Raw genomic sequence first — 25,771 nt, 5'->3', positions numbered from 1 at the left:
ATTCCCACTATGCCAACCCCACATCCCCCTTTTCAGCTAACGTTTGTTAAGCTCTTACTGTGTGCCAGGCTTTGTGCTAAACATGTTCTTTATGTATATGATCTTCCTTTTCAAAACAACCCTATGAAGTAGGCACTATTAGAAACACTAACTTACAAAGAACATTGAGGTTCAGAAAGCTTAAATCACCCATTTGAAGTTGCACACCTACTGTCTGGCAGAGCCAGGCTTCAGACTCAGGTCTCCCTGCCTCCAGAATCCCAGCACTTGGCCACTAGGTTATTATCAGTGCCTGTGCTGGCTTGGGGTTAGAGGATCCAAGTCTCCATCAGCCCTTACTCGCCTCCACATCTTTGCACATCATCCCAAGGGAATGTGAACATTTAGGTTAGAGGCAGTGTACTGGCTGTACAGCTACATGGGTTCCAGACGCATTTCCCAGGCTCTCTTCCGGCTGACTGCCGCTTTTCAGCTGTCCTAGATAGACTTCCCGGAGTTGCCTCTTACTAAAAGATAATCCCTCCCTATATATCAGTATCTACAAGGACAAAAGTGATAATATCCCAAGACTAATCCTAACATATTTAAAAACTACGTCGCAAACCTTGGTTATTAGTAACAGAAATAAATGGCAACATCAATGGCAGTACATTTGCCGAGAATGGCTGCCTACCTGGCAGCTTATCATTCTGCACAGCTTATTCTATAAGGCGGGTTTTTGTAAAAGATCTACTCTCCTGAAGAATTACAGTTATTATATTCCACATCCCATATAGGTATTAAGCATCCCTGGACTCTAAGCATGTGTCAATACTGATTTAAAATTCAGCAGCAGCTTTTGGTCTCAGTTTCTCGGGGTTTCCCATAGAGTCATCCATAGTTCCCCCTCCTGGTTGCCCTGTGGACTCTTCTTCACCTTACAAATAATCATATCCCATGAGGGAAACTTGCCTATCCTGGTTCTCTCGTGGGCTCACTGAATCCTGGGAAGGAAAACAGCACAGAGTTTGCCCCTGCTTCAGATTAAGGGTTACCGAAGCCATGACTTCTGAAAGAAACGAGCTGCTTTGTACACTTGCAATTCTTTTCATCTCATTAGCCTGATTGAACGGCTTAAGTGATTTGACCTTAACCTCAGTAGCAGGCGATTTGTAATGGAAAGTTTCGTGTTCTGATTTTAATTTTGTCAGACTCCTCTTGGGTTAAGCGGTTGGATAAGCAGGCCTCATATCATGGGACCCCTTTCTAAGCCTGGTCTTGGGGACAAGAATTAGCTTTTTATACTAACTATATGAAAGCAGGATTATTTTTAAAGTTTTCATTAATTCACATACATATAAAGGCCTTGGCATGAGCAGTGCCAGCGGGTTCTGACGTGTTTGCTAGGGCTTCTCTCCTGAAGGGCCCGTCGTGCTTTACCGTGCATATGAACTTCTGTGCTTATTCTCACACGTCTACCATGATGGGCAACATTTGGCCTTCCTTTCATCTGGGGAAAGCAAGGATTAGAGAAGTACTACGATTTGACACTATTTTACACTAAGAGGAAGTCATGGTAAAATCCTAATTGACTTACATTCCCCCTGCTCTCAAATACGGAGAGTAACATGGCAATTTTTAGTGCCATGGTGGCAGGATAGTGAAGGGATATGGCTTTGTAGGAAGAACAAAAAGGAGCACTGGACTGAGTTGGGAGTTGTTAGGTCCAGATGCTGGCCTGAATTCCTAGCTGAGTTACTGCATTTTTCTGAAACTAGTTTTTCTCCTCCATCATGTGAGGAATGCATGTCTTGTTTCTCAAAGGTTCTATCAAGCAACTCATGCTGTGCCCTGTCAACTGGCCAAGCTTGATTTTCCATCATCACGACGCAGCCTGTGCATTTGTATTTAGTGGGTTCTGAGCAGCAACTCAGCTCAAGCTCAACTTACCAAAGCCAGCCCTCTGCCCCTCTCATCCAACCCCCCTCCCCCTACCCAGGGCTCTTCCAGAAAACCCCACGGCCTGTCTTGAACACATACTTCCTCCACTTCCCAGTTCAAAAAGGTGCTTTGATTCTAAATCAGAAGTTCTTAAATACTGGTTTGCAAAGGTCATCGGAAGCAAATGGAGATGATGTTCCTGCTGTAATGTTTCCAGGATGGGGAGGCTCTCTCGGGGCAGCTGAGTAATCTCTTGTAGCCTGACAGTTGAGAATTCCTTGAGGAATATTCACTGTGCTCTGCTAGTTTGCAAACTAATTAGACACGGGGTGCAGCCAGGGTTGCCTTCAAGTGGATGGAACAGAGAATTTAAAGGACATGCAGATTTCTGCTCAGAAATCTGCCCTATCTCAGCCAGTCTTGCAGGAAAAAAAAAAAAAAATCTCTGAAGATTGTGCAAACTTGCAGAATAGGAGGCGATGAAAAAGATGAGGTGGATTTTCCGATACTTCCCGAACCTCTCTTCTCCACTACCCCGTTACATAGGAGCCCTTTGCAGATGTCTTTCTGTCCCCATCTTAGGGTAAGGTGATCAGTGTCTTGAAAACCTCTGTAGCTTTGTAACTATTCACATGATGATTATATTGGCCAGTGAATGTCAGACCTGGGTTTTGTAAAATGTGGTTAATGAGCCACCTGCCCCAGAATTACATGGTAAAAATACAGTGTCCTGGGCCCCTTTGCAGACCTATTGAATTAGAATTTCTGGCGGTGTGACATCATAATCTGCCTTGAACAGATGAGCGATTCTCATGCCCACTGGAGTTTGAGGGACTCTGTTGTAGGGTCTCATCTTCACACTTTGAATTTCTTTTATTTCTTCTGGTAGATTTTTTTTAACCTTTCAGACAAACAGCAATATGATACATGCACAATATTTAATTAGATGGTCAGAGGAGGTCTTCAGAACAAATGCCAGAGGCAGGTCGCTGATCAGCACGCACAGAGAGACACACACACACACACACACACAGTGTTCAGTCACACAAACAGCACTTGTCCCCTGCAGCACAGGAAGACCAAGCAAGAGAAGGGGAACAATTCACACAAGTAATTTCTCCCCTTCTCTCAGCCGCCTTGCGAAGATTCATAAAGAGTAATGCAGCGCCCCCTGCTGTCCGTTTTGCTCATTAAAGGCACCTGTCCGAAGAAGCAGTACCTGCAAGCTTGTTCCACTCTCAGCTGAGTGCGGCCAGCCAGCTAGGGGCCTCCAGGGGCTGGAGTTTCACTTCGAAGGGTCTATTAGGGCAGATCACACCCTCTGTGCAGAAAAGCAAGGCTTGAAAGATAGGCTTTGGGGCAACAGGAACCAGGTATATTGAACACACAAAAAGTACATGAGCCCAAGAGGACTTGGCAATCTGAAAGCGAAATTCCACACATTTGTATGAATGGATGATGAATATGCATGTAAGAAGGAACTTATATAAACACACACGGACATTCTTCAGGGCCTAAAGTGATCTGCTGAGTGTCCTGAACACCTGTTAGATCTCATTGGCTTCGGCTCCTTCCCTCCATCTCTTTACTGCTGCTATTCCCTGCCATCTTGGCACCTGACAAGGCCCTCCTCCTCAAGGCCTTTGCCCCACACTCACCCTGGAGCTTCCGCAGTAGATACACGGTGCACTTCTGCACGTTATTCAGGTCGCTGCTCAAATGTCCTTGCTTCCAAGAGACTTTGCTTGACCAGCCTATCAAAATTAGCAGGCTCTCAGCCACCCCCTCTCCTTGCAGGCACTGCCTCTCTTAATGATACATAAGCTCCACCAAGGGCAAGGTGTCCCAGCACCGAGAATCATGCCCAACACGTAATAGCACTCAAAAACTACTGAGTGAAGGAGTGGCCATGCTTCAGGAACAAGACTCAACTTTTGTCATTAACAGGACACACAGACATCATCCTTTGACCTTTGGACTTTAAAAGAAAAATTGTTGGATGCTCATATGTGAGAGACCAAGATGAACCCTTTTAGGATGGAACTGGCATGTCTCCCAGAGCTTATCTAGTTCTTGCATCCTAGCTGATCCATGTAACTCTAACCGGGGAGTCAGGAGGAGTGTCACAGAGGAGGGGGCCCTGGAACTGAGATTTGGAGATGACAGGTGCCATAAGAAAGGTGTGTAAGCAAAGTCCTCGGGTGGGACAGGGCACCTGCTGGAGCACATCATGTGATGGGGGAGGGACAGCAAGAGCCACGCAGTAAACAAGAGCCTGTGTAGCGAGCATTGCCCAATGCCTGCAACATGTCTAAGTCACCAGGAAGTAGTGACTCTTAATAGCTATTTTGTTAACATGGGTCTTCTCGAGCATTTGTCCGCTGGCCCAGGCTCTGAACTTGAACTGCTTTGGTTCACACCCTGGAATTGAGGAAGGTCACCTTCCTCTGTCCATCTCTGCATGGAGCTAACGGTAGTGCCCACTTCATAAGGTTGTTGTGAAGATTAAATGAGAACAAGAAGTCATTCACAGACTATGTGGCACACGGTCATTGGTCCGTAAACGATGCCCTTTTATTATCTCATTGAACCATTCTGACTTATGATCAACTACTTCTTATCATATGGCTTATAAACCAGAAAATCAATTCTACTCTGTTTGCTGGTCACCAAGCCTCTAATCTATAAAGAAAGAAAAACATGAACAAAAGCAGAAATAGGAAAGTATATGTTTCTGTTCACTTACACTGCCAATGTTCCAGTACCTGCTGCGTCTCAAGAACTGTGCACATCCTTACACATAAAGATAAATATGAAGGACTCTCGCCCTCCAAAAGTTTGCAGCCTGTGTTCTCTGTATCACAAATTTTAGATCTGTACGTGTTAGCTCTCATTATTATTATAATTAGGTAATGGGAATTTTCATCTTGATCAAGTGAGTAGCATGGCTTTCTAGAAAAATCACTCTCACAACAATTTGAAGGGTGAGAAGGTACATAGTCATCGCTATACATTGTATGAATGTATATATTATATATATATATATACGTGTTATACAGAATGAAGTTATGCAAACACACATATACATATTTCAGGGCCAACAAGGCCAACGTGCTCTATGTCCTGAATACCCTTGAGATCGCATCTGCTTCCACTCTTTTTCTCCATTTATTTCTCTATTTCTTGCTATTCTTTAAACATGGAGAGCCGCCTCCTCCTCAAGGTCTTTGTACTTGCTCTGCCCTCGCCCTGGAGCATATATTTTATTCTAAGCGATGGGGCCACCTGGCACTTGGTCCTACTTATGTATTATGGAGGGAGGCAGGCGTTGAATGCATAGAGCAGGAGGATGGATTAGAGTGGGGAAAGGTTAGAGGCTGGAAAACCTGTAGGAGAGTTTGTACCAGTCCACGTGAGACAGGTGTTTAGTGTATGAACCAGGGCAGGGTGAGAACAGCTCTACCTGAGAGAGAATTTATGAAACCAAATCAATGGTTTCCTCAGTGGATATGGATGGCAAAGAAATAAGGAATTGGGATTGACTGTCTGCTTCTGGGTTGTTCCCCTGGATAAACATTGGTCATTCATCAAGACTGGAGAATACAGACTGGGGGGAAACAGTGGATTTCTAGGGAACCTTTGGCTGCTAATTGAGTCTGGAGTCAAGAAGGTGGTTTTGGAGCCGTAAGCATATAGTTCGCAGTTTAAGGTCAGGGTGTGGATGGTATTACTCAGCAGAAGAGTAGATGGAGGGAGAGAAAGGCCAAAGACAGTACCCTAGGAGACACATTAAATGGTCAAGCAGAAGAGGAGGAAGTAATTAAACCAGGTGCAAAGGCCTGAGGTACCACATCCTTCTCCACCTCATGGGATAAAGATGGGGATGATGGATTTTTGTCATGTTCACCTCAAAAGAAAATGCATTTTGTCTGGTAAAAGTAACTCAAAGAGAAGGTCAGGGGTCATAGGATAGGTCTCTAGGGAGGGGATATTTGTATCTTTGTGGGTTTGTACATCTGATGAAGGTTTACGGTCTAATGGGCCTCCATAGGTAGAACCATCCTCTCTTTCAGCTGAGCGCATCCTGAGAACCTGAGGACCACAGAGCTCTCTCTGTCCCCTCGTGCCTGCCTTTGTCCTGGACAAGCTCAACTCAATACCACGCTTACCTAACCGGGTGGTTTTACACACATTCACACAAACACACACTCACAGTTACATACAAACATGCACATTTACAAACACTCACACACACATTTAAAATCCAGTAAAGAATAATTACATGTAGAATGGTTTGGGGATTTGTATAAGAACCACCACCAACCCCTAACCCCCATCCCATGTGGATTCTCGGAGGTTTTCACAATCCTGGTTTACCACCGAGAATATAACTTCCTAGAAACACTTTGCATCTCCCTGTGAAATCTCATGTTATACCTGTTCCTTTAAGGACTTCTTCAATTACTTGTAAGTTTTTAAGCTTTTACACGTAAATAACTCAAGTTTTAGGCCTGGAAGAAAGATTGGTAAATGGAAAATGTTGAGACACAACTGTTCACAATATATCCTTTTCCCCAGAGTAGGGACAGCACCCGAGCACTTCCTTCAGGGAACCCGACTGATGGTTGGGAGGCTTCCAGAAGGAATGCGTATTCTCTTCATATCAGGGAAGGCAGGTGAAGCAGAGAGAGCTCTTCCCTCTCCAAGCCTCCTCTCTCCTCTTGTGCCTCAGGTCCCCTGGAGCATGTACACCTGTCTCTTCCCTTCGTCACCACGAAGAACAAAGAGGTCAACGCGACTGCTGTGTTGTGGCCCAGCCAAGTGGGCACGCTCACTTACGTGTGGTGGTACGGAAATAACACCGAGGTGGGTCGGCCTTCCACGCGGGCTTTGTGCGGCTCCACGCAAACTGGCCAAAGTGCAAAAGGGAAAGAAAGTCATGGCTTATGTGACTCAAGAGACTAGAGGTTGTCGCAGCTCCGGGGACGGTGGGCTCCGAGTGCCCCAGTCATCTCCTCAGTCTCTGTCTCTCTCACCACTGTGCCCCCACCTCTTTTTTTTTTTTTAATTTCTATCGGAGTATAGTAGATTTACAATGTTGTATTAGTTTCAGGTGTACAGCAAAGTGAATCAGTTATACGTACGTCCACTCTTTTTTAGATTCTTTTCCCGTATAGGCCATTACAGAGTATCGAGTAGAATTCCCTGTGCTATACAGTAGGTCCTTACTAGTTATCTGCTTTATATATAGTACTGTGCATGCATTACCTCTGCCTTCCTCTGAGTTAGCCTTCTCCTCCAGCTGGGCTTTGCTCTGCAGTGACCCTTAGCAGGAGCCTGAGCTTTCAGAGAAAACAAGCCGTCTTTCCCCAAAGTTCTAACAGAAGTCCCAGAACAGAGTAATGTCGGCCAGGCCTTGACCACAGTGCTGGGGACAGAAACAGAGCTGCTGAAGTCAGCCTCCCTAGATCCATCTAGACCAAGAGACGGGAGGGAATGGCCCTCAAAAGGAAAAGAGGCCAGTGGACACCAGACAAGCAAGAGCCACAGATGTCTGTGCAACCCAGCTCCCCGCCGTGACCCCCTCACCCTGGATCAGACGCAGCCCCTTCTTTAGCTCAGCTTTCTGTTTCCCCCAAATATTCCCTGTGATCCAAAGTGGGCAGCAGTTTCAACACCAGTAGAAACCTTAGACCTCATTTACTCTGTCCTTCATTTTACAGATGAGAAAGTGAGGACAGGTGAAGTGGCTTCTTCCAATCTCATTCAGCTGCTTCACGCAGATCCAAGACCTTCTCAGCCCTGCCTAGGTTTTTCTTCCCCTCACACCAGGCTTCATGCTCTGTTTCAGTTTGGAATTCACTCCATTCTCAGAAATTAAAATTTGCTTGCAAATGTTAGTTAAAGCAGTAGAACTCAGGCCCCGAAGCCTCCCTTCCCAGAGGGCCCTGGGACCAACTGCTCTGGACTGGAAAGCGTCATCTCCTTCCAGCAGAGCTGCTTTCACTTGTGACTTTGCTCTTCAAACGCAATGCATCTTATGTGAATACAGATCTTCTTCTACTTCAGAGCTGAGTGTTGGCTTTAACTGGAGCCATAATTTTGCACAAGCCTGGGGAGGAAACCTATCCTGACACCCGACCTGCTGCATGCCTGATAGTCAAAGGAATCCCTCACCTCTACTGCTGACATAAATCAACTGAAAAGAAACTCTTTTTTATTTCTTATGAAACCATGCATGTAAATTGGGCCTAGAGTGGGCCCACTACCCATAGTAGAAGAAGAGAAATCTATTTATTTGCCTGAAAGCTAGTACTAGAAGTTGACAGTACTAAACAACTTCTTTTTTTTGGTTTTTTCTTAAGCTTTTAGAAGAAAAGCAAATTCTCAACAGATTATGTTTAGTAGGCTTCTTTTTTTCAATTTTTAAAACATCTTTATTGGAGTATAATTGCTTTTTCATGTCCTGGCTATTGTAAATAGTGCTGCAGTGAACACTGTGGTACATGACTCTTTTCGAATTATGGTTTTCTCAGGGTATATGCCCAGTAGTGGGATTGCTGGGTCATATGGTAGTTCTATTTTTAGTTTTTTAAGGAACCTCCATACTATTCTCCATAGTGGCTGTATCAATTTACATTCCCGCCAACAGTGCAAGAGGGTTCCCTTTTCTCCACACCCTCTTCAGCATTTATTGTTTGTAGATTTTTTGATGATGGCCATTCTAGCTGGTGTGAGGTGATACACATTGTAGTTTTGATTTGCATTTCTCTAATGATTAATGATGTTGAGCATCCTTTCATGTGTTTGTTGGCAATCTGTATATCTTCTTTGGAGAACTGTCTATTTAGGTCTTCTGCCCATTCTTGGATGTGGTACACGGGCCTCTCAGTGTTGTGGCCTCTCCCGTTGCGGAGCGCAGGCTCCAGATGCGCAGGCCCAGCGGCCATGGCTCATGGGCCCAGCTGCTCCATGGCATGTGGGATCCTCCCGGCGGGGGGCACGAATGCGTGTCCCCTGCGTCGGCAGACAGACTCTCAACCACTGCGCCACCAGGGAAGCCCTGGGTTTGTTTTTTTGAGCTGCATGAGTTGCTTGCATATTATGGAGATTAATCCTTTGTCAGTTGCTTCATTTGCAAATATTTTCTCCCATTCTGAGAGCTGTCGTTTCATCTTGTTTATGGTTTCCTTTTCTGTGCAAAAGCTTTCAAATTTCATTAGGCCCCTTTTGTTTATTTTTGTTTTTATTTCCATTACTCTAGGAGGTGGGTCAGAAAGGATCTTGCTGTGATTTATGTCATAGAGTGTTCTGCCTATGTTTTCCTCTAAGAGTTTTATAGTGTCTGGCCTTACATTTAGGTCTTTAATCCATTTTGAGTTTATTTTTGTGTATGGTGTTAAGGAATGTTCTAATTTCATTCTTTAACATGTAGCTGTCCGGTTTTCCCAGCACCACTTATTTGAAGAGGCTGTCTTTTCTTCATTGTATATTCTTGCCTCCTTTATCAAAGATAAGGTGACCGTATGTGTGTGCATTTATCTCTGAGCTTTCTATCCTGTTCCATTGATCTATCTTTCTGTTTTTGTGCCAATACCATACTGTCTTGATTACTATACTATAGTATAGTCTGAAGTCAGGGAGTCTGATTCCTCCAGCTTCATTTTTATTTATTTATTTATTTATTTATTTTTATTTTTGGCTGTGTTGGGTCTTCGTTTCTGTGCGAGGGCTTTCTCTAGTTGCAGCAAGCGGGGCCGCTCTTCATCATGGTGTGCCGACCTCTCACTATCGTGGCCTCTCTTGTTGCGGAGCACAGGCTCCAGACGCGCAGGCTCAGTAGTTAAGGCTCACAGGCCTAGTTGATCTGCGGCATGTGGGATCTTCCCAGGCCAGGGCTCGCACCCGTGTCCCCTGCGTTGGCAGGCAGATTCTCAACTACTGCACCACCAGGGAAGACCCTCCAGCTTCATTTTTCTTTCTCAAGATTGCTTTGGTTATTCAGGCTCTTTTGTGTTTCCATACAAATTGTGAAATTTTTTGCTCTAGTTCTGTGAAAAATGCCATTGGCAGTTTGATAGGGATTGCGTTGAACCTATAGATTGCTTTGGGAAGTATAGTCATTTTCACAATGTTGATTCTTCCAATCCAAGAACATGGTACATCTCTCCATCTGTTCTGTATCATGTCATCTGCAAACAGTGACAGTTTTATGTCTTCTTTTCTGATTTGGATTCCTTTTATTTCTTTTCTCTGATTGCTGTTGAATAATAGTGGTGAGAGTGGGCACCCTTGTCTTGTTCCTCGTCTTAGTGGAAATGGTTTCAGCTTTTCACCATTGAGAATGATGTTGGCTGTGGGTTTATGTGCTCTTGGATTCTGTTTGCTAGTATTTTGTTGAGAATTTTTACATCTATGTTCATCAGTGATATTGGCCTCTATTTTCCTTTTTTGGTAACATCTTTGTTTGGTTTTGGCATCAGGGTGATGGTGGCCTTGTAGAATGAGTTTGGGAGTGTTACTCCCTCTGCTATATTTTGGAAGATTTTGAGAAGGATAGGCGTTAGCTCTTCTCTAAATGTTAGACAGAATTTGCCTGTGAATACATCTGGTCCCTGGCTTTTGATTTTTGGACGATTTTTAATCACAGTGTCAATTTCAGTGCGTGTGATTGGTCTGTTTATATTTTCTATTTCTTCCTGGCTCAGTCTCGGAAGGTTGTACTTTTCTAAGAATTGGTCCATTTCTTCCAGGTTGTCCATTTTATTGGCATAGAGTTGCTTGTAGTAATCTCTCATGATCCTTTGTATTTCTGCAGTGTCAGTTTTTACTTCTCCTTTTTCATTTCTAATTCTGTTGATTTGAGTCTTCTCCCTTTTTTTCTTGATGAGTCTGGCTAATGGTTTATCAATTTTGTTTATCTTCTCAAAGAACCAGCTTTTAGTTTAATTGATCTTTGCTATCATTTCCTTCATTGCTTTTTCACTTATTTCTGATCTGATGTTTATGATTTCTTTCCTTCTGCTAACTTTGGGGTATTTTTGATATCCTTTCTCTAATTGCTTTAGGTGTAAGGCTAGGTAGTTTATTAGAAATGTTTCTTGTTTCTTGAGGTAGGCTTGTACTGCTACAAACTTCCCTCTTAGAACTGCTTTTGCTGCATCCCATAGGTTTTGGGTCATCATGTTTTCATTGTCATTTGTTTCTAGGTATTTTTTTATTTCTTCTTTGATTTCTTCAGTGATCTCTTGGTTATTTAGTAGTTTATTGTTTAGCCTACGTGTGTTTGTACTTTTTACAGATTTTTTCCTATAATTGATATCTAGTCTCATAGCGTTGTGGTCAGAAAAGATACTTGATGCAATTTCAATTTTCTTAAATTTATCAAGGCTTGATTTGTGACCTGAGATATGATCTATCCTGGAGAATTTTCCATGAGCACTTGAGAAGAAAGTGTATTCTGTTGTTTTTGGATGGAATGTCCTATAAATATCAATTAAGTCCATCTTGTTTAATGTATCATTTAAAGCTTGTGTTTCCTTATTTATTTTCATTTGGATGATCTGTCCATTGGTGAAAGTGGGGTGTTAAAGTCCCCTACTATTATTGTGTTACTGTCGATTTCCCCTTTTATGGCTCTTAGCATTTGCCCTATATACTGGGGTGCTCCGATGTTGGGTACATAAATATTTACAATTGTTATATCTTCTTCTTGGATTGATCCCTTGATCATTATGTCGTGTTCTTCTTTGTCTCTTGTAATAGTCTTCATTTTAAAGTCTATTTTGTCTGATGTAAGAATTGCTACTGCAGCTTTTTTTGATTTCCATTTGCATGGAATATCTTTTTCCAACTCCTCACTTTCAGTCTGTATGTGTCCCTAGGTCTGAAGTGGGTCTCTTGTGGACAGCATATATTTGGGTCCTGTTTTCGGGTCCCATTCAGCCAGTCTATGTCTTTTGGTTGGAACATTTAATCCATTTACATTTAAGGTAATTATCGATATGTATGTTCCTATAACCATTTTCTTAATTGTTTTGGGTTTGTTATTGGAGGTCTTTTCTTTCTCTTGTGTTTCCTGCCTATAGAAGTTCCTTTAGTATATGTTGTGAAGCTGGTTTGGTGGTGCTGAATTCTCTTAGCTTGTGCTTGTCTGTAAAGGTTTTAATTTCTCTCTCAAATCTGAATGACATCCTTGCTGGGTAGAGTAATGTTGTTTTTAGGTTTTTCCCTTTTATCACTTTAAATATGTCCTGCCACTCCCTTCTGGCTTGCGGAGTCTCTACTGAAAGGTCACCTGTTAACCTTATGGTGACTCCCTTGTATGTTATATGTTGCTTTTCCCTTGCTGCTTTCAGTATTTTTTCTTTGTATTTAATTTTTGATAGTTTGATTAATATGTGTCTTGGCATGTTTCTCCTTGGATTTATCATGTATGGGACTCTTTGTACTTCCTGGACTTGATCGACTATTTCCTTTCCCATATTAGGGAAGTTTTCGACTATAATCTCTTCAAATATTTTCTCATACCCTTTTTTTTCTCTTCTTCTTCTGGGACCCCTGTAATTCGAATGTTGGTGCATTTAATGTTGTCCCAGAGGTCTCTGAGACTGTCCTCAATCTTTTCATTCTTTTTCTTTATTCTACTCTGCAGTAGTTATTTCCATGATTTTATCCTCCAGGTCACTTATCAGTTATTCTGCTATTGATTCCTTCTAGACAATTTTTAATATCATTTATTGTGCTGTTCATCATTGTTTGTTTGCTCTTTAGTTCTTCTTGGTCCTTGTTAAATGTTTCTTTTATTTTCTCCATTCTTTTCCAAGATTTTGGATCATGTTTACTATCATTACTCTGACTTCTTTTTCAGGTAGACTGCCTATTTCCTCTTCATTTGTTTGTTCTAGTGGGTTTTTACTTTGCTCCTTTATCTGCTGCGTTTTTCTGTTTATTCATTTTGCTTAACTTACTGTGTTTGGGGTCTCCTTTTCTCAGGCGGCAAGTTCATTTTTCCCGTTGTTTTTGGTGTCTGCCCCCAGTGGCTACGGTTGGTTCAGTGGGTTGTGTAGGCTTCCTGGTGGAAGGGACTGGTGCCTGTGTTGTGGTGGATGAGGCTGGATCGTGTCTTTCTGATGGGCAGGACTGCATCTGGTGGTGTGTTTTGGGGTGTCTGTGAACTTAGTATGGTTTTAGACAGCCTCTCTGCTAATGGATGGGGTTGTGTTCCTGTCTTGCTAGTTGTTTAGCATGGGGTGTACAGCACTGTAGCTTACTGGTCATTGAGTGGAGCTGGGTCTTAGCAGTGAGGCGGAGATCTCTTGGAGAACTGTTGCCAGTTGATGTTACATGGAGCCAGGAGATCTCTGGTGGTCCAGTGTCCTGAACTCGGCTCTCCCACCTCAGAGGCTCAGGCCTGACACCCGGCCAGAGCACCAAGACCCTGTCAGCCACGTGGCTCAGATTTCTAAGGGTTTTCCTTTCCTCAGACAGAAGTTTCCAACTTCTTTCAACCATATACATGGCCCCTTGAGTCACTGCTTTTTCACCACCTCTGGAGGTGGTGGGTAAGTTCACTCCAATCTTCCATCCATAGCTTGCATGTTAAGAACTTTCAGACTCTGCGCATGTGTTTTCCCCCTTGCCTATGTTCTGAAACTGCCTGGAGTTGCATTGCATTGGACATAGAGCCCAGACTCAAGTAGTAGAATTTTTATGCTGAGCTTTAGTCTACCCTCTGCTACACAGGGAGTTAAATGAATTTTGATTTGTAAATTAATTAAGGAAAGACAGGAATGAAATGTTTGTGGGGAGTTAGTCGAGGGAGGTCAGTAGGCTAATAATCTTTTTCCTCTAGGACCCGGTATCTAATTGCATTACAGGCACTGCTCCAGGTCTTTCTTTTTCTTTTTTGAGTCCTCAAACCACTGTCCAATTAGTACATGTTTCCATAGCAGCTCCTTCCAGGAAACTGCTTATAGGGCTTCTCAGAGGAAGCCGAGCCACACAGGGCCACACCTGTCTAACTAGTGTAGTTTGGTGTCCATAGTTGCTGTGTTCCACTGTAATTTTATATACATAGTATACCCTTTAGAGGAGCACTGGCACCTTGTAGACTTTCAGTGACTACTGCTTAAATCTGGATTAATATGAGCTCCCTCTTTAATATTGCCTCAGATTAAGGGATTTGCTTGATACAAGTAGGTTATCAACAAAGAGAGATACGTCCCACCAGCAAGCAAGACCCGTGGATCTCCCCAGCCCTGAATCAGGATGTTAGCAGAAAGGAGGTGTCAAATTCACAAAGAATGAATAGAGTTTCTTGGCATCATGTCTCTAATAGTCCCTTTCTGGCCTGAACTTGAGGTGATGGGGAGGCATAGGTGGAGTCAGTCACACGGGGATGCCCCAGAAAGAGCTTCCGCTGATTTAAAGAGCTTGTCAGTGGCTCAGAGCTGGTGCCTATCTCATCTGTAATTGAACAGCTGTCCCTTCACCCTGTGGCCTCATTTGTTTTAGCCCCTGATCACCTTGGAGGGAAGTATATCATTCAAGTTTACTTCCGAAGGGATGAACACCATCACAGTGCAAGTCTCAGCTGGGAATGCCATCCTGCAGGACACGAAGACCATCGCAGTATACGGTGAGTGGTCCATCTGCTGATCCATCACTGCCCTCATCCATCCCTCAGATGAGGTGGTTTGGTACCTTGGTGCCGGAAGCCATCCTGGCTTATGAATCTTCCCAGGGAACAGAGGGTAGTGGTTGAGAAAGAGCTGAGTCAAGTCTCATCTCCTCCTCTGGGGAAGATACGATTCACCAGCAACATAGTGGTCACAAAACCGCAAGAGGGTTTATTGCTTTTTTTTTCAAACTGGCTTTGGTGCTCATAGAACGACTGTACGCCCACCTACCTTAAGTAGAGAAGAGTGAGTTTCATTATGTGTAAGGCTGATTCATTCCATTTGGTATTTTGATGGTATTCAAAGAGCTAAAACCTATTATTAAAAAAAAAGTGGTTAATATTGAGGCTTTTATTTTTAAAGTTCAACTTCAAGAGTCTTGATCATTAAGAAGAATCTGCCAATGTCTAAATGCTCTGAAAAGCTCTTCTGCAAATATGTATCATTTATAAAACACTCTGCTAGTCTAAAAGTGAAGAAAGGGTCATAACAAGCACATGTGCATCGTTGTAGACTAGATATTAGTTTGAACAAACAGCTGTACAGAACAATGTGGTAATCAATTGGGGAAATTGAATGTGGTCAAGGTGTTACGTGGAATGAAAATTTACTGAAATGGAAAGGTGGAAACCTTGGTGGAAAACAGTTTATACAAATTGATCTCATTTTGGTAATTTTTTTCTGCATGGAAAGATAGTCAGATGGATCTGCACTAAGTGCTTTAGTAGATGGTAAAAATATGAACTTTTATTGTTAATATGAAAGCGGTACTAATGCATCCCGGAAAATTAAAATTTAAAAAGCAAGAATTTAAAAGGAGATAGATAGGGAAATAAATGCTGTGCAGAGGGAGGGCAAGAGAGAGGCTCAAGGGAGGGAGGGAGGGAAGGTGAGATAGAGGTTGAGAGGGATGGAGAGACAGAGACAAAGACACACTAGCTCGTGGTCCAAACAATATCAATTGTTCCAGTTCCAGAATTAATTGATTCTGATGCAGGTTCTGTTTTTCGTTTCTCATCTTGCTAACTTGACCTTCAAATTCAGAAAGTAATTGGTAAGCAGCTTTGAATATGTCTGAGGACACTCTTCCTCTTGCATGGCTGCCTGTTAGATTATATAATGTTTCCTCCCTCTCCCCTTCCTGAAGAGACTTGATAAGCCCCAGCAGTAAGTGAAAGTAAACCAGGGCTGTGGTTTTCCTACAAGGTCCCATCAGTGAGGCGACCTCTTAGCCAGGTGGCCCTAATGGAGGAGAGCTTTTGTTTCTCTTTCCTCTCCATCTCCTTTCTATGCTCTGGAAATGCATTTAATTCTCCTAACAATCGTAGTGCAGGGTAGCCAATATTATGACTCTCATTTTTTTCAGAGAGGTAAATAACTTGCCCCAGCTAGTAAGTGGTGGAGCTGAGCTTCTAGCCCACCCCTTCTAGACCCAGGGCTCATGCTCCAAAATTACCCTACGTGATTGGCTCTCATGTCTTTTCCATCGGATGCTTTCTTTCCTCTCTCCCTCCTGGATTTCACCAGTGTCACTGATGGACACTGACCCATTAGTCCAACAGCTATCTCCTCATTAGAACCACAGACAGAACTTTAAATCTAGAAGGTCTTTGGACTTACCTAGTCCAATCCATTATTTCACAGTTAGGAAATTGTGGCCCCAAAATGGGAAACTACTGGCTTAAAGTCATTCTGCTATTCAGTAACAGATCTAATGATAATAATAATGATGATGATGGTAGTGGTAGAAATTAATGTTGATGGATCCTTTATCAGCATCTGTTCTAAGCATTTGATATATATGATCTGTTTTATTGAATCCTCTGAACAGACTTATGAGAAATATGCTATGATTATCCCTGTTATACAAGTGACAAAATATGGAGATAAGTATAATCTGAATAATCTGATAAGTATAATTCTGAATCAAGTTTCATGGAAACCTTCTATCCCTTGCTATGCTTAGTTCTTCCTCTTCCTAAAATCCTTCTAAAGGCATCATCGAGAGTGGGTCATTCTCCATCATATGGGTTCTCTTCATTAAAAAGCATTTCTTAACTAAAAGTTTGAGCAGGGAGAGTGGTCTCTCCCTCCTCTAACCAAATTCCTGAGCCATCCAACATCTTAATTCATCTTCAGTCAGGTGGGTTGTACAGAGTTTCATATATATAACTAGAAAATTCTAAGGACAGGCATGACCTATTAAAGGAAAATTGCATCACAGGGTGTTAAACAGGCAAGATTGAATTCAACAGAAACAAATGGCAGGAATAGTTTTAAACTCTGGGATAAGCTAAAGGACTCTGCGGGGAGGGGATTGTCAGTGTGGTTAAGCCACAGGTGTTTGCTAATTGGTGCTTAGGGAATTTAGGCTCCTACCCTCCCAGAGGCAGGGGTGCTATCTTTCCTTTCTTTCTTTCTATATATATATATATATTTATATTTCTCTGATAATTAGTGATGTTGAGCATCTTTTCATGTGTTTGTTGGCAATCTGTATGTCCATTTCAGAGATGGCTTCCAGGTCCTTGAGAAAGGCATTCCTGGATTGCAGAAGATTTACATCTCAAAGGTGCAGAGGAAGAATTTATAATTGCAAGTTTCTAAAGTAGACGCTCTGAGAAAAGGGAGGTCAGAGCCTGAAGTCCCGAAGAAACCTGTCTAAAGTTTAATTAAGCTGAGGGAAAGTTAAGACCATTATGGTCAGACTGAAGGAGGTATCATATTTGGGAAGTCGACAGAGGAAAGATTGTCTGCCCAAATTTAGTTTGCATGGTTTTCCTTAATTTGCTTCAGGGCTCAGGTTTGCCTTTAAATACAAAAAATAAAATGTAATCGTATAGAATTCATCTCTCAGCAGCTGCAAAAAATACATATATTACTGGTGTTTACCCTTTTCAGTCCTCCCATACCCGTCCCCTATTTGTTGAATAAACTTGGGTATAACATTTCTCTGCACTGCTGTTTAGCATGCTAAGGAATTACAAAGGGAGCTGCACCATTTTTCTCATTTGTGTCTTTTTATTAAGATAAACATCTTCTTTTGAGATGAGGTCTCCACAGTTTGGTTAAGAGGTTTGGGGAAAGTGAAAATGACATACACATACATCTTCAAAGTTAGGACTCAGTGGGTGATTCCTTGGGCTGCCATTTACCGTACTACTAATTCGTATGCATTTCATTCTTCTCCATCAGAACTGAAATGGGATATTCACCTAGGTGGCCAGTGACTCATAAAATAGTCAAACTTCGAGAAATACATGTTTGGAATAAGCTGGCTGCCATAAGTACAGGCCTGATCATGTAAGAGTCTTCAGTGCCTGCGCCTAATAAATCTTTAGCGGTGTTAGGAAACGCACGAGTGGGTTTTTGTGTTTCCTGAACGTGTCATTGGCATTGCTGATGTTGCTAAGCCCCTCGTGAAACACCAGAACATGCCTAAAACAAGAAAGAAATGTTTTGAATAATAAAACGCATAAATTACAGAGAGCCTCCACTGATATTTATGCATTTATTTATTCAACAAACTTATTAATTAAATGACTCCTAGTCATTGAAGATCTAACACGAACTGGGCACTGTCCCAAAGGGCCAGGAACACAGTGTCCCCATCCTCATTGAACTAATATTCTTTTGTGGGAGACAGACAGTAAAAAAAACAAATTATTTATTTATTTGTATTTTTATTGGAGTATAGTTGATTTACAGTGTTGTGTTAGTTTCAGGTGTACAGCAAAGTGAATCAGTTTTATATATATATATATATATCTCCACTCTTTTTTAGATTCTTTTCCCATATAGGTCATTATAGAATATTGAGTAAAGTTCCCTGTGCCAGACAGTAGGTCCTTATTAGTTATCTATTGTATATATAGTAGTTTGTGTAGGTCAATCCCAATCTCCCAATTTGTCCCTCCCCTGCTTACCCCCCAAAACAAAATAATTTTAAAGGCAAGAAGAATAAAGAAGACAAATAGGGTCATATGGTGAAAGGTGTTAGAGTTGGTGAAAGGGAGGATACCTGAGGTTGCTGGTGGGAGGGGTTTTTCCCAGGAGAGACTGGAGGCTGAAAAGGAGCCGAGAAGGCTGTCATCTGGGACTTGGAGGTGTGCTAACATGGGAAGGAACACGGCATATTGAGGAACACAGGGAAGGACGGGGTCGTGGAGTGCAGGGCAGCCTAAGGGACATAAGACAGGAGGGAAGGTCGGCACTGGATTGTGTGAGACTATGAAGGCCATGATATGATCTGAATCTTATTCAAAATACAATGTGGAGCCTCCAGCAGATTTCAGGGGAGCGATGTGATCTGAGTATACTATGTGCTAAGACTCCCCAGGGCTGTGCTCTGAAACTCATCATCGTGCTAGGGCCAAGGCCATGCCAGCCAGCCAGTGACTGAGTGCGGCAGGAATACTAGGGCGAACCCACTCCTGGGACGTGGGGCTCCTCTGGCTGACTTTGGCTCGTGGACTTCCCATCAGCCTCGCTGAACCTTCCTCCCGCTCTTGCACTAAGTGTCCTGTATGCATCACGGTCTGGCGGTGCTTCAGGCTCCTCTGCCTCCCTCCCCATGTTCTCTTACAGACAAGAGAATTCTTTTATTTCTGCACAAAATCCTTGCTTTTATAATTCCATCTACTTCCTGGATGCCCAAGGTTAACTCAGGGGCTACTGTGCCAACTAACAAAACCCTTGAATTAAAGACCTGAAAATTCCTTTAAATGAAACTTCCATGCCGACAGAATTTAGCAGTAGAATGACTACAATGATGGCTGTAATTATGTAATCGTATAATAATTATTATGATGTAATGATAATGAAGGTATGTGCCCAACACAGCTGTACCAGAAGAAAGAAGATCAAAATATGGTGGGGGAGGTTATTCAGTCAGTAAATGCTTGAACTAGAGCTTGAATGTTGTGTGCATAGAAGGTGAGAAGGATGGGGCATTCTAGGCAAGGGGCAGTGTGTGCAAAAAGGCCCAGAGACATAAACCTGCGATGCTGTCAGGGCACTTCAGGTGTGCACACAGGAGTGCCGGGGCTAGAACTGGGAACAATGCACAAGGCTGTGGAGCTAAGCATGGGCCACAGACCAGGGCTTTGGTCTGGAAAAGGAGCTGAGAGGTAGGAGGGATGGGATATTGAACTTGCCTTGTAGTAAGGTCTCTCTGTTGAGTATGAAGGAAAAGGACCCTCCATTAGGGCTTTGCATAAAATATAAAGTACAACAGGCTTCTTGAGAGACCTATCTGACTTATAGTAATCCCCCTACTGTTGTATTTCCAGAGGAATTCCGATCTCTTCGCCTGTCCTTTTCTCCAAACCTGGACGACTACAACCCGGACATCCCTGAGTGGAGGAGAGACATCAGCCGAGTCATCAAAAAGTCCCTGGTGGAGGTGAGTGCAAACAGCTCCTCTGGCCCAGACCCTTTTCCTCTCTGTCTTTACCGAGCTTCATGGAGAGGGGACCCTTGCTCAAATAAATGGCAGGAAAGAGCCGGAGGCCAGAGGAAGTGGGTATCATCTGTCTGATACCTGCAAAGCTGAGCCCCATATGTGCAGACACGTCACAGGTGCTATGGGGGGAAATGAAATTGAGTAATCAGGGGGTCCTTACCCCTTGTGAAACGCTTGTTCTGCTTAGAGACGACGACCCTGGAAATATGTGACAGTCACGTGGCAGAGTTCATGATTAGCCATTGGTACATGTAAAAATCAGCTCCTGGGCATCGTACTGGCACAGCATGGATACAATTGGTAAGAGCAGCCTGGGTTCCAGCTTCACGAATGTCCAGCACAACAGCACAATGAACACTCAGCACAGGAGGGTAGTCATCTTACTATGTCCCAATTCTTTTAACGGCATTTCTCTCCCACGACAGCCCGAAGAGGAAAGTATTATTGGGAGTTCCCTGGCCGTCTGATGGTTAGGATTCAGCGCTTTCACTTACATGGCCCAGGTTCGTTTCCTGGTTGGGGAACTGAGATCCTGCAAGCCATGCAGCACGGCCCAAAAAAAAAAGGGGGGGGGCCTAAAAGATGCTTAAAAAAAGAGAAAGTATTATTGTCTTCATTTGCAGATTAGGCAGTTGAGGTTCAGAGAAGTTAAATAACTTGTCTAAAGCCTCACAGCTAATAAGTGACAGAGCTACAAAACTGAAGTGAAGGATGTGAACCCCGTGTCTGGGTTTTCACACGTGAAGCACAGCCCCATCCAGTTCCTGGGAGAGTAACAAGGCGGTGTGGTTCATCCCTCTCCGGGCAAAGGTCACCTACAGTTTGACAGGACACCCTCTTATAGGCACATCCCCCCCTGCATACTCCACTTCCATGAACAGTCAGAGGAATGGGATATCTGCTCGCGGAGCTGCTTGGATTTGTTGCACAAACCCAGAAAATCAGAGATGACTTTTCCCTAAAGTCTATTCTTAGCGCGAAAGAAAAGTCAATTTAGGATTAGTTATACATTCTTTCCCACACCCAGCACATGCTGTCCCATGACCCAAGGGGATAAGGAGAGACAAAGGCATTCAGGTAACCCCTGCTCAGAAAACAGATCTCGCATCCAGCCTCTTGGCAAAGAGCTGGCCTTCTCCGTATTCATACCATTATCTTTGTTGATATTTATTTAGCACTTACAATATCCCAGAAACTCTTCTCAGTGTTTTGCATTTTTAAACACATTTAATCACAAACCCCCTAGCTTATGATGTAGATAGAATAATTATTCCCACTTTACAAGTGAGAAAACTGAATTTAGAGGCAGATAACTTGCCCAATGCTGTATAGTTTAAAATTAGGCTCTGGAGTCGGACCATCAAGGTTTGAATCTTGATTACCACTCCACTCTGCTGCTATCCTTTGTCTTGTTACATAGAGAGACAGGAAAAATGGAATAGTGGGCTGGAGAAGAGTTATCTTATGTGCCTCTGGGTAAATGCCATCTCACCTTTATCTTTCTTAATGACTCTCAGCATCCATGATGTTATAGGTGGCTAAACATTATGGCCACCAGGGGCTGCAGCTACCAGACCACAGGCCCAACTGGAACAGGCCCTTTTGCCTTTGGAGCTGTTTGTCCCTGGTGTGACAACTGGTTTCTCTCCTCTGCTGTCCAAGAGAGATGACTTACACCCTTCAGTGAACCCACAGCTCACCTCCTTCAGTCTACAGCGTTCTAGAGATCCATGTCCCTGTAGATCTCCGAGGCAGCTGTCCAACACCCCCAGGTGATTTATCAACCAGGCATTAGCTCAGCAGTGATGTTTTCCGGGCTGATTTCTCTTCCCATTAATTGTCTAGGGATCAGATGCCCTGAGCCTCCACCTTTCCACCAGCTGTCCGGTAGGCTAGAAATGACTGCTCGTTAATATTTCTAGGCCACTGCATAGCATAATCAGCTAAATGGAGAACAAACAGTTTGGCTCAGCATCCCTCAGGATAAGGGGTGATGGAGTGGAGGGAGCTTTAAAGGCTCCTTTGTTACCCACTCCTAAGAGGCAGCTGAGCCAGCCCTGGTTCCTAGCGCCCCACCCTATCTTTGAGATCAGTAATTACACTTGGCGACTTCTTTAAGTTCTGAAGTACCCTATTGCCAAGTGTCCCCTAATAAGCTCTATAAGAGGTACAGCCGGCAGTCAACTTATTTATAGTTTTCTTCCTATTCATTCTGGAACAGAATTTGATATAAAATCAACTGTGTTTTCCTCATCGGTTGGGATTTTTCTTTTGACATTTTGCAATGGAATCTTTAATTGAATGTCATTCGGTAAACAGTTTTGTTGATAACGAGGATGGTTTAGACATAAGCTTTGAGTTTAAAATCTAGGACGGGGCTTCCCTGGTGGTGCAGTGGTTGAGAGTCCGCTTGCCAATGCAGGAGACATGGGTTTGTAAAAAAAAATCTAAGACGGCTGTAAAACAGTATGATATCAGCCGGGATAGGAGCTGCTTTGTGATAAGTGTCAGGAGAAGGAAGGCAGGAGAGCGCTGGTTCAGGACAGAGGCATTATGGTCTGACCAAGGTTCCAAACTAAGTGTCACCACTCACTACCTAGATGACCCTGAGCCAATGTTGAACTTTCCTCCATCTACTGTCTGTCCTGTAGCAGAAATAGGGATGCCCCTCCCAGATCCCCATTCAGGGAAAGACTGTTATCTTAGCTGCTGGGAGTGCTGTGGGCAGAGGCTTCAGCGGCCTTCCCCATGTCATGTCCCTTTTGGAGTGGCTCATGTCCAATGACGCGGTTGTATAAAGGCCTGGCCACTCAGCTCAACCTCAGACAAATCTGAAGGGCCATTCTCACTCCTTACAGGATCTTCTGAGGCTGTTGTTGGCCTTTATCACAGCTCAGCTTCTCCCTCTGTACATTCCTGCTTCCTGGCCTTCGCTCCTATAGATGTTGATTCCAAGAATGTCCCCTAATAAACACCCTATGCACTAAACTCAGAGCCAGCTTCCTGAAGACTCCCAACCCGTGATCTGTCTTCACCTGTACAGAGAGGCATAATAACACTTGCTCCAAAGAGTCGCTGTGGGGTGTCGCATTACGTTATATTAAGAAGTTGCTTAGCACAATGCCAGACACATGGTAAGGACCCAATAAATGGAATTTCCTGCTACTTTGAAAAAAATATAAATGTAGATTTCAGAAACCAACAATCATCTAATTGGGAAATCATGAAAAATACTCTGAAATAAGTGAACTTTACGAGGGCTCATTAAGGAGAAGTAATGTTCTAGCAGCAAATGTATAGAAAAGACATCCTGGGGGAGATGGCATGCACAAAAACATTTGCAAGAAAAGGCTGGAATACTGAGAAATTGTACATGAGTCTATTTGGCTAAGCGTAAGATGACATTATGAGTTGTGGGTAATTAGTTTAGGAAGGAAAGGTGGGACCATATTGCAGGCTTTGAATATATATTTAACCCAGTTGGCAGTGGAAATTTGTGCATGAATTTGGACATGGAAACACAATCTGCATTGGACTGTAGGAAGATAAATCTGGAAGTAGTAGCCTGTCCCCTGGAGATGCGAAGGCTGTTGTAAAACTTGAAGGGAGAAAGTGTAAAGGCTGAATTGAGATATTAACGGGGGGGCATTTAAACAGGAAGGAACCAATAGGATCGTTCGTGTGGAGGGTGACTTGTCGAGATCTCATAGACTGATTAGATAGGACATGGAAAGGAGAGTGTGGTGCTGGAGATGAGATAGGGCTCCCAGCTAGGGTATCTGGGAAAGGAGTGGCTCCGGTCATCCACGCGCAGAGTGAAGATTTCCGGGGTGAATATGAGAAGTTCTCATAAAACAACCAAATGACGTTCTGACTTGGCCGCTGGAGAGAGAAGCCAGGATTGTAGCCGTGGATTCTAGAACCATCTAGAGAGTGGGCTCAGGAAAGAGGAAGTTCTTGAGTGAGTGATATCTATGATTTTAATAGAAGATTCCGTACAGCAGAGTGAAGGGCTGAGAATGCTTCCTGGAACGGGCTGGTCATCAGGGTCTGATGCTGTGCAGAACTCAGCAGACGCCTGGGGGCTGTGGTCTGGGGTTAGGTTGGGTGATGGAGGTATGCCTGGTCAGTCTGGAGAATAACTCTAATGCTTCGAGGAAGAAGGAAGCTAGGTTAGAAAGTGTTAAGGCATGAGGGGCAGAAGATAAAGCTCAGTAAGTGACGGCCTTCTCACTGGCAAGGTCCACTTACTTATACAAGACAGGTACTGCTATTATTCCCACTTTTTAACTGGAGGAGATGCAAAGTGTTTCAGGTCTCATGGGGATGGAACTGGGATCAGACCTCAGAGTCTGACTTGTATCCAGTGGTGTCTCTCACATCCCTCCCCAACTGGTGCACCCAGGACCCTACTTTCCCACCCTACCTCCACACCTTTGTGTCTTCTTCCCCCACCAACTCTCTGCTGAACACTTGGTCCCTTTTCATCAGCTTTCCTGCAGGACTCACATGCGCCTCTGTGTCTCTCCCTCAGGCCACCGCGGTTCCGGGCCAGCACATCTTGGTGGCGGTGCTCCCTGGCTTACCCACCGCTGCTGAGCTCTTTGTCTTGCCGTATCAGGATCCCACAGGAGAAAACAAAAGGTCAGCCGAGGACCTGGAGCAGGTGAGTCCTCAGGTGACATTTCAGCTTCTCCCAGCAGTCTGAGCCACAACCTTGCTAGTGTCTGACCACGACAGCAGCTCTGGGGGAATCTCCACTTGGGAGCAAGGGTGCCAGCTGTTCATGGAGTCTTCCACTTTCCTGTCCTCTGTTGAGGAACATAATCTGGTGATTTAACTACAGCTTCACCAAAAACTATGTGCAAGAGTGTGTATTGTCAGCAGTGGCTAAATCACTCAGAGTATATCCCACGCTGTGGGATACTCTACAGTGTTTACGATGAATGAGATAAATCTTTGTGTACTGATGTGACAAACTGTCCAGGATATTAGGTGGGGGAAAAAAGCAAGAGGCTACACAAGACATAGAAGTCAAATCCATTTATATCTTACCTCACACACTTACATCATAGGAGTACCATGAGAATCGAATGATGTATCTTTTTAAAAAGGTACAACTTTCATATAAATCATGAATCACCACCATACTAAGATGACCTGATTTGAGCTTATAATAAATGAGTGATATTGGCTCCAAGCACCTCTCCTGGCTACATGGGGTCTACTCTCTCCTCATCTCCACCACCTCTGAAGTATTAGGGTGTCTGTGTGTGTCTGTTTCTCTCTCTTCTGCTCCCTTAGGTCTTTTTTCCTCCCTTCCTTCCTTTTAACGTCAAAAGACTATCCAATGTCTATAGTGAAGATTATCACTATGATGACGTTATCGTTCTTATTCTTCACCCATTCAGTTAAAATGATCACTCTTGGTCTGGTTCTCCTGTTAAAAACTACATGATTTTGGTTTCTTAATTCTTTCTGGCAGATAGATTAAAAATAGGATTCCTGGGGCTTCCCCGGTGGCGCAGTGGTTAAGAGTCCGCCTGCCGATGCAGGGGACACGGGTTCATGAGCCGGTCCGGGAAGATCCCACATGCCGCGGAGCCGCTGGACCTGTGAGCCATGGCTGCTGAGCCTACGCGTCCGGAGCCTGTGCTCCGCAATGGGAGAAGCCACAACAGTGAGAGGCCTGCGTACCGCCACAAAA

General features: G+C 43.6%; 1 protein-coding gene across 4 annotated transcripts in view; it reads left to right on the top strand.

Moving 5' to 3' along the window:
• Positions 1–25,771, top strand: part of SORCS1 (sortilin related VPS10 domain containing receptor 1) — a 539,290-nt gene that overhangs the window by 487,842 nt on the left and 25,677 nt on the right. For all 4 annotated transcript variants that reach the window (XM_024734898.1, XM_024734896.1, XM_024734899.1 and 1 more), the window contains exons 20-23: positions 6,653–6,786; positions 14,437–14,560; positions 19,892–20,004; positions 24,599–24,730. In XM_024734898.1, coding sequence (XP_024590666.1) covers positions 6,653–6,786; positions 14,437–14,560; positions 19,892–20,004; positions 24,599–24,730 — 503 coding nt within the window. The remainder of the gene's footprint in view (positions 1–6,652; positions 6,787–14,436; positions 14,561–19,891; positions 20,005–24,598; positions 24,731–25,771) is intronic.

The sequence above is a fragment of the Neophocaena asiaeorientalis genome, unplaced genomic scaffold (assembly GCF_003031525.2).
Source record: "Neophocaena asiaeorientalis asiaeorientalis breed wild unplaced genomic scaffold, Neophocaena_asiaeorientalis_V1.1 scaffold240, whole genome shotgun sequence".
Lineage (NCBI taxonomy): Eukaryota > Metazoa > Chordata > Mammalia > Artiodactyla > Phocoenidae > Neophocaena > Neophocaena asiaeorientalis.
This window is presented reverse-complemented; position numbering and strand designations above follow the sequence as displayed.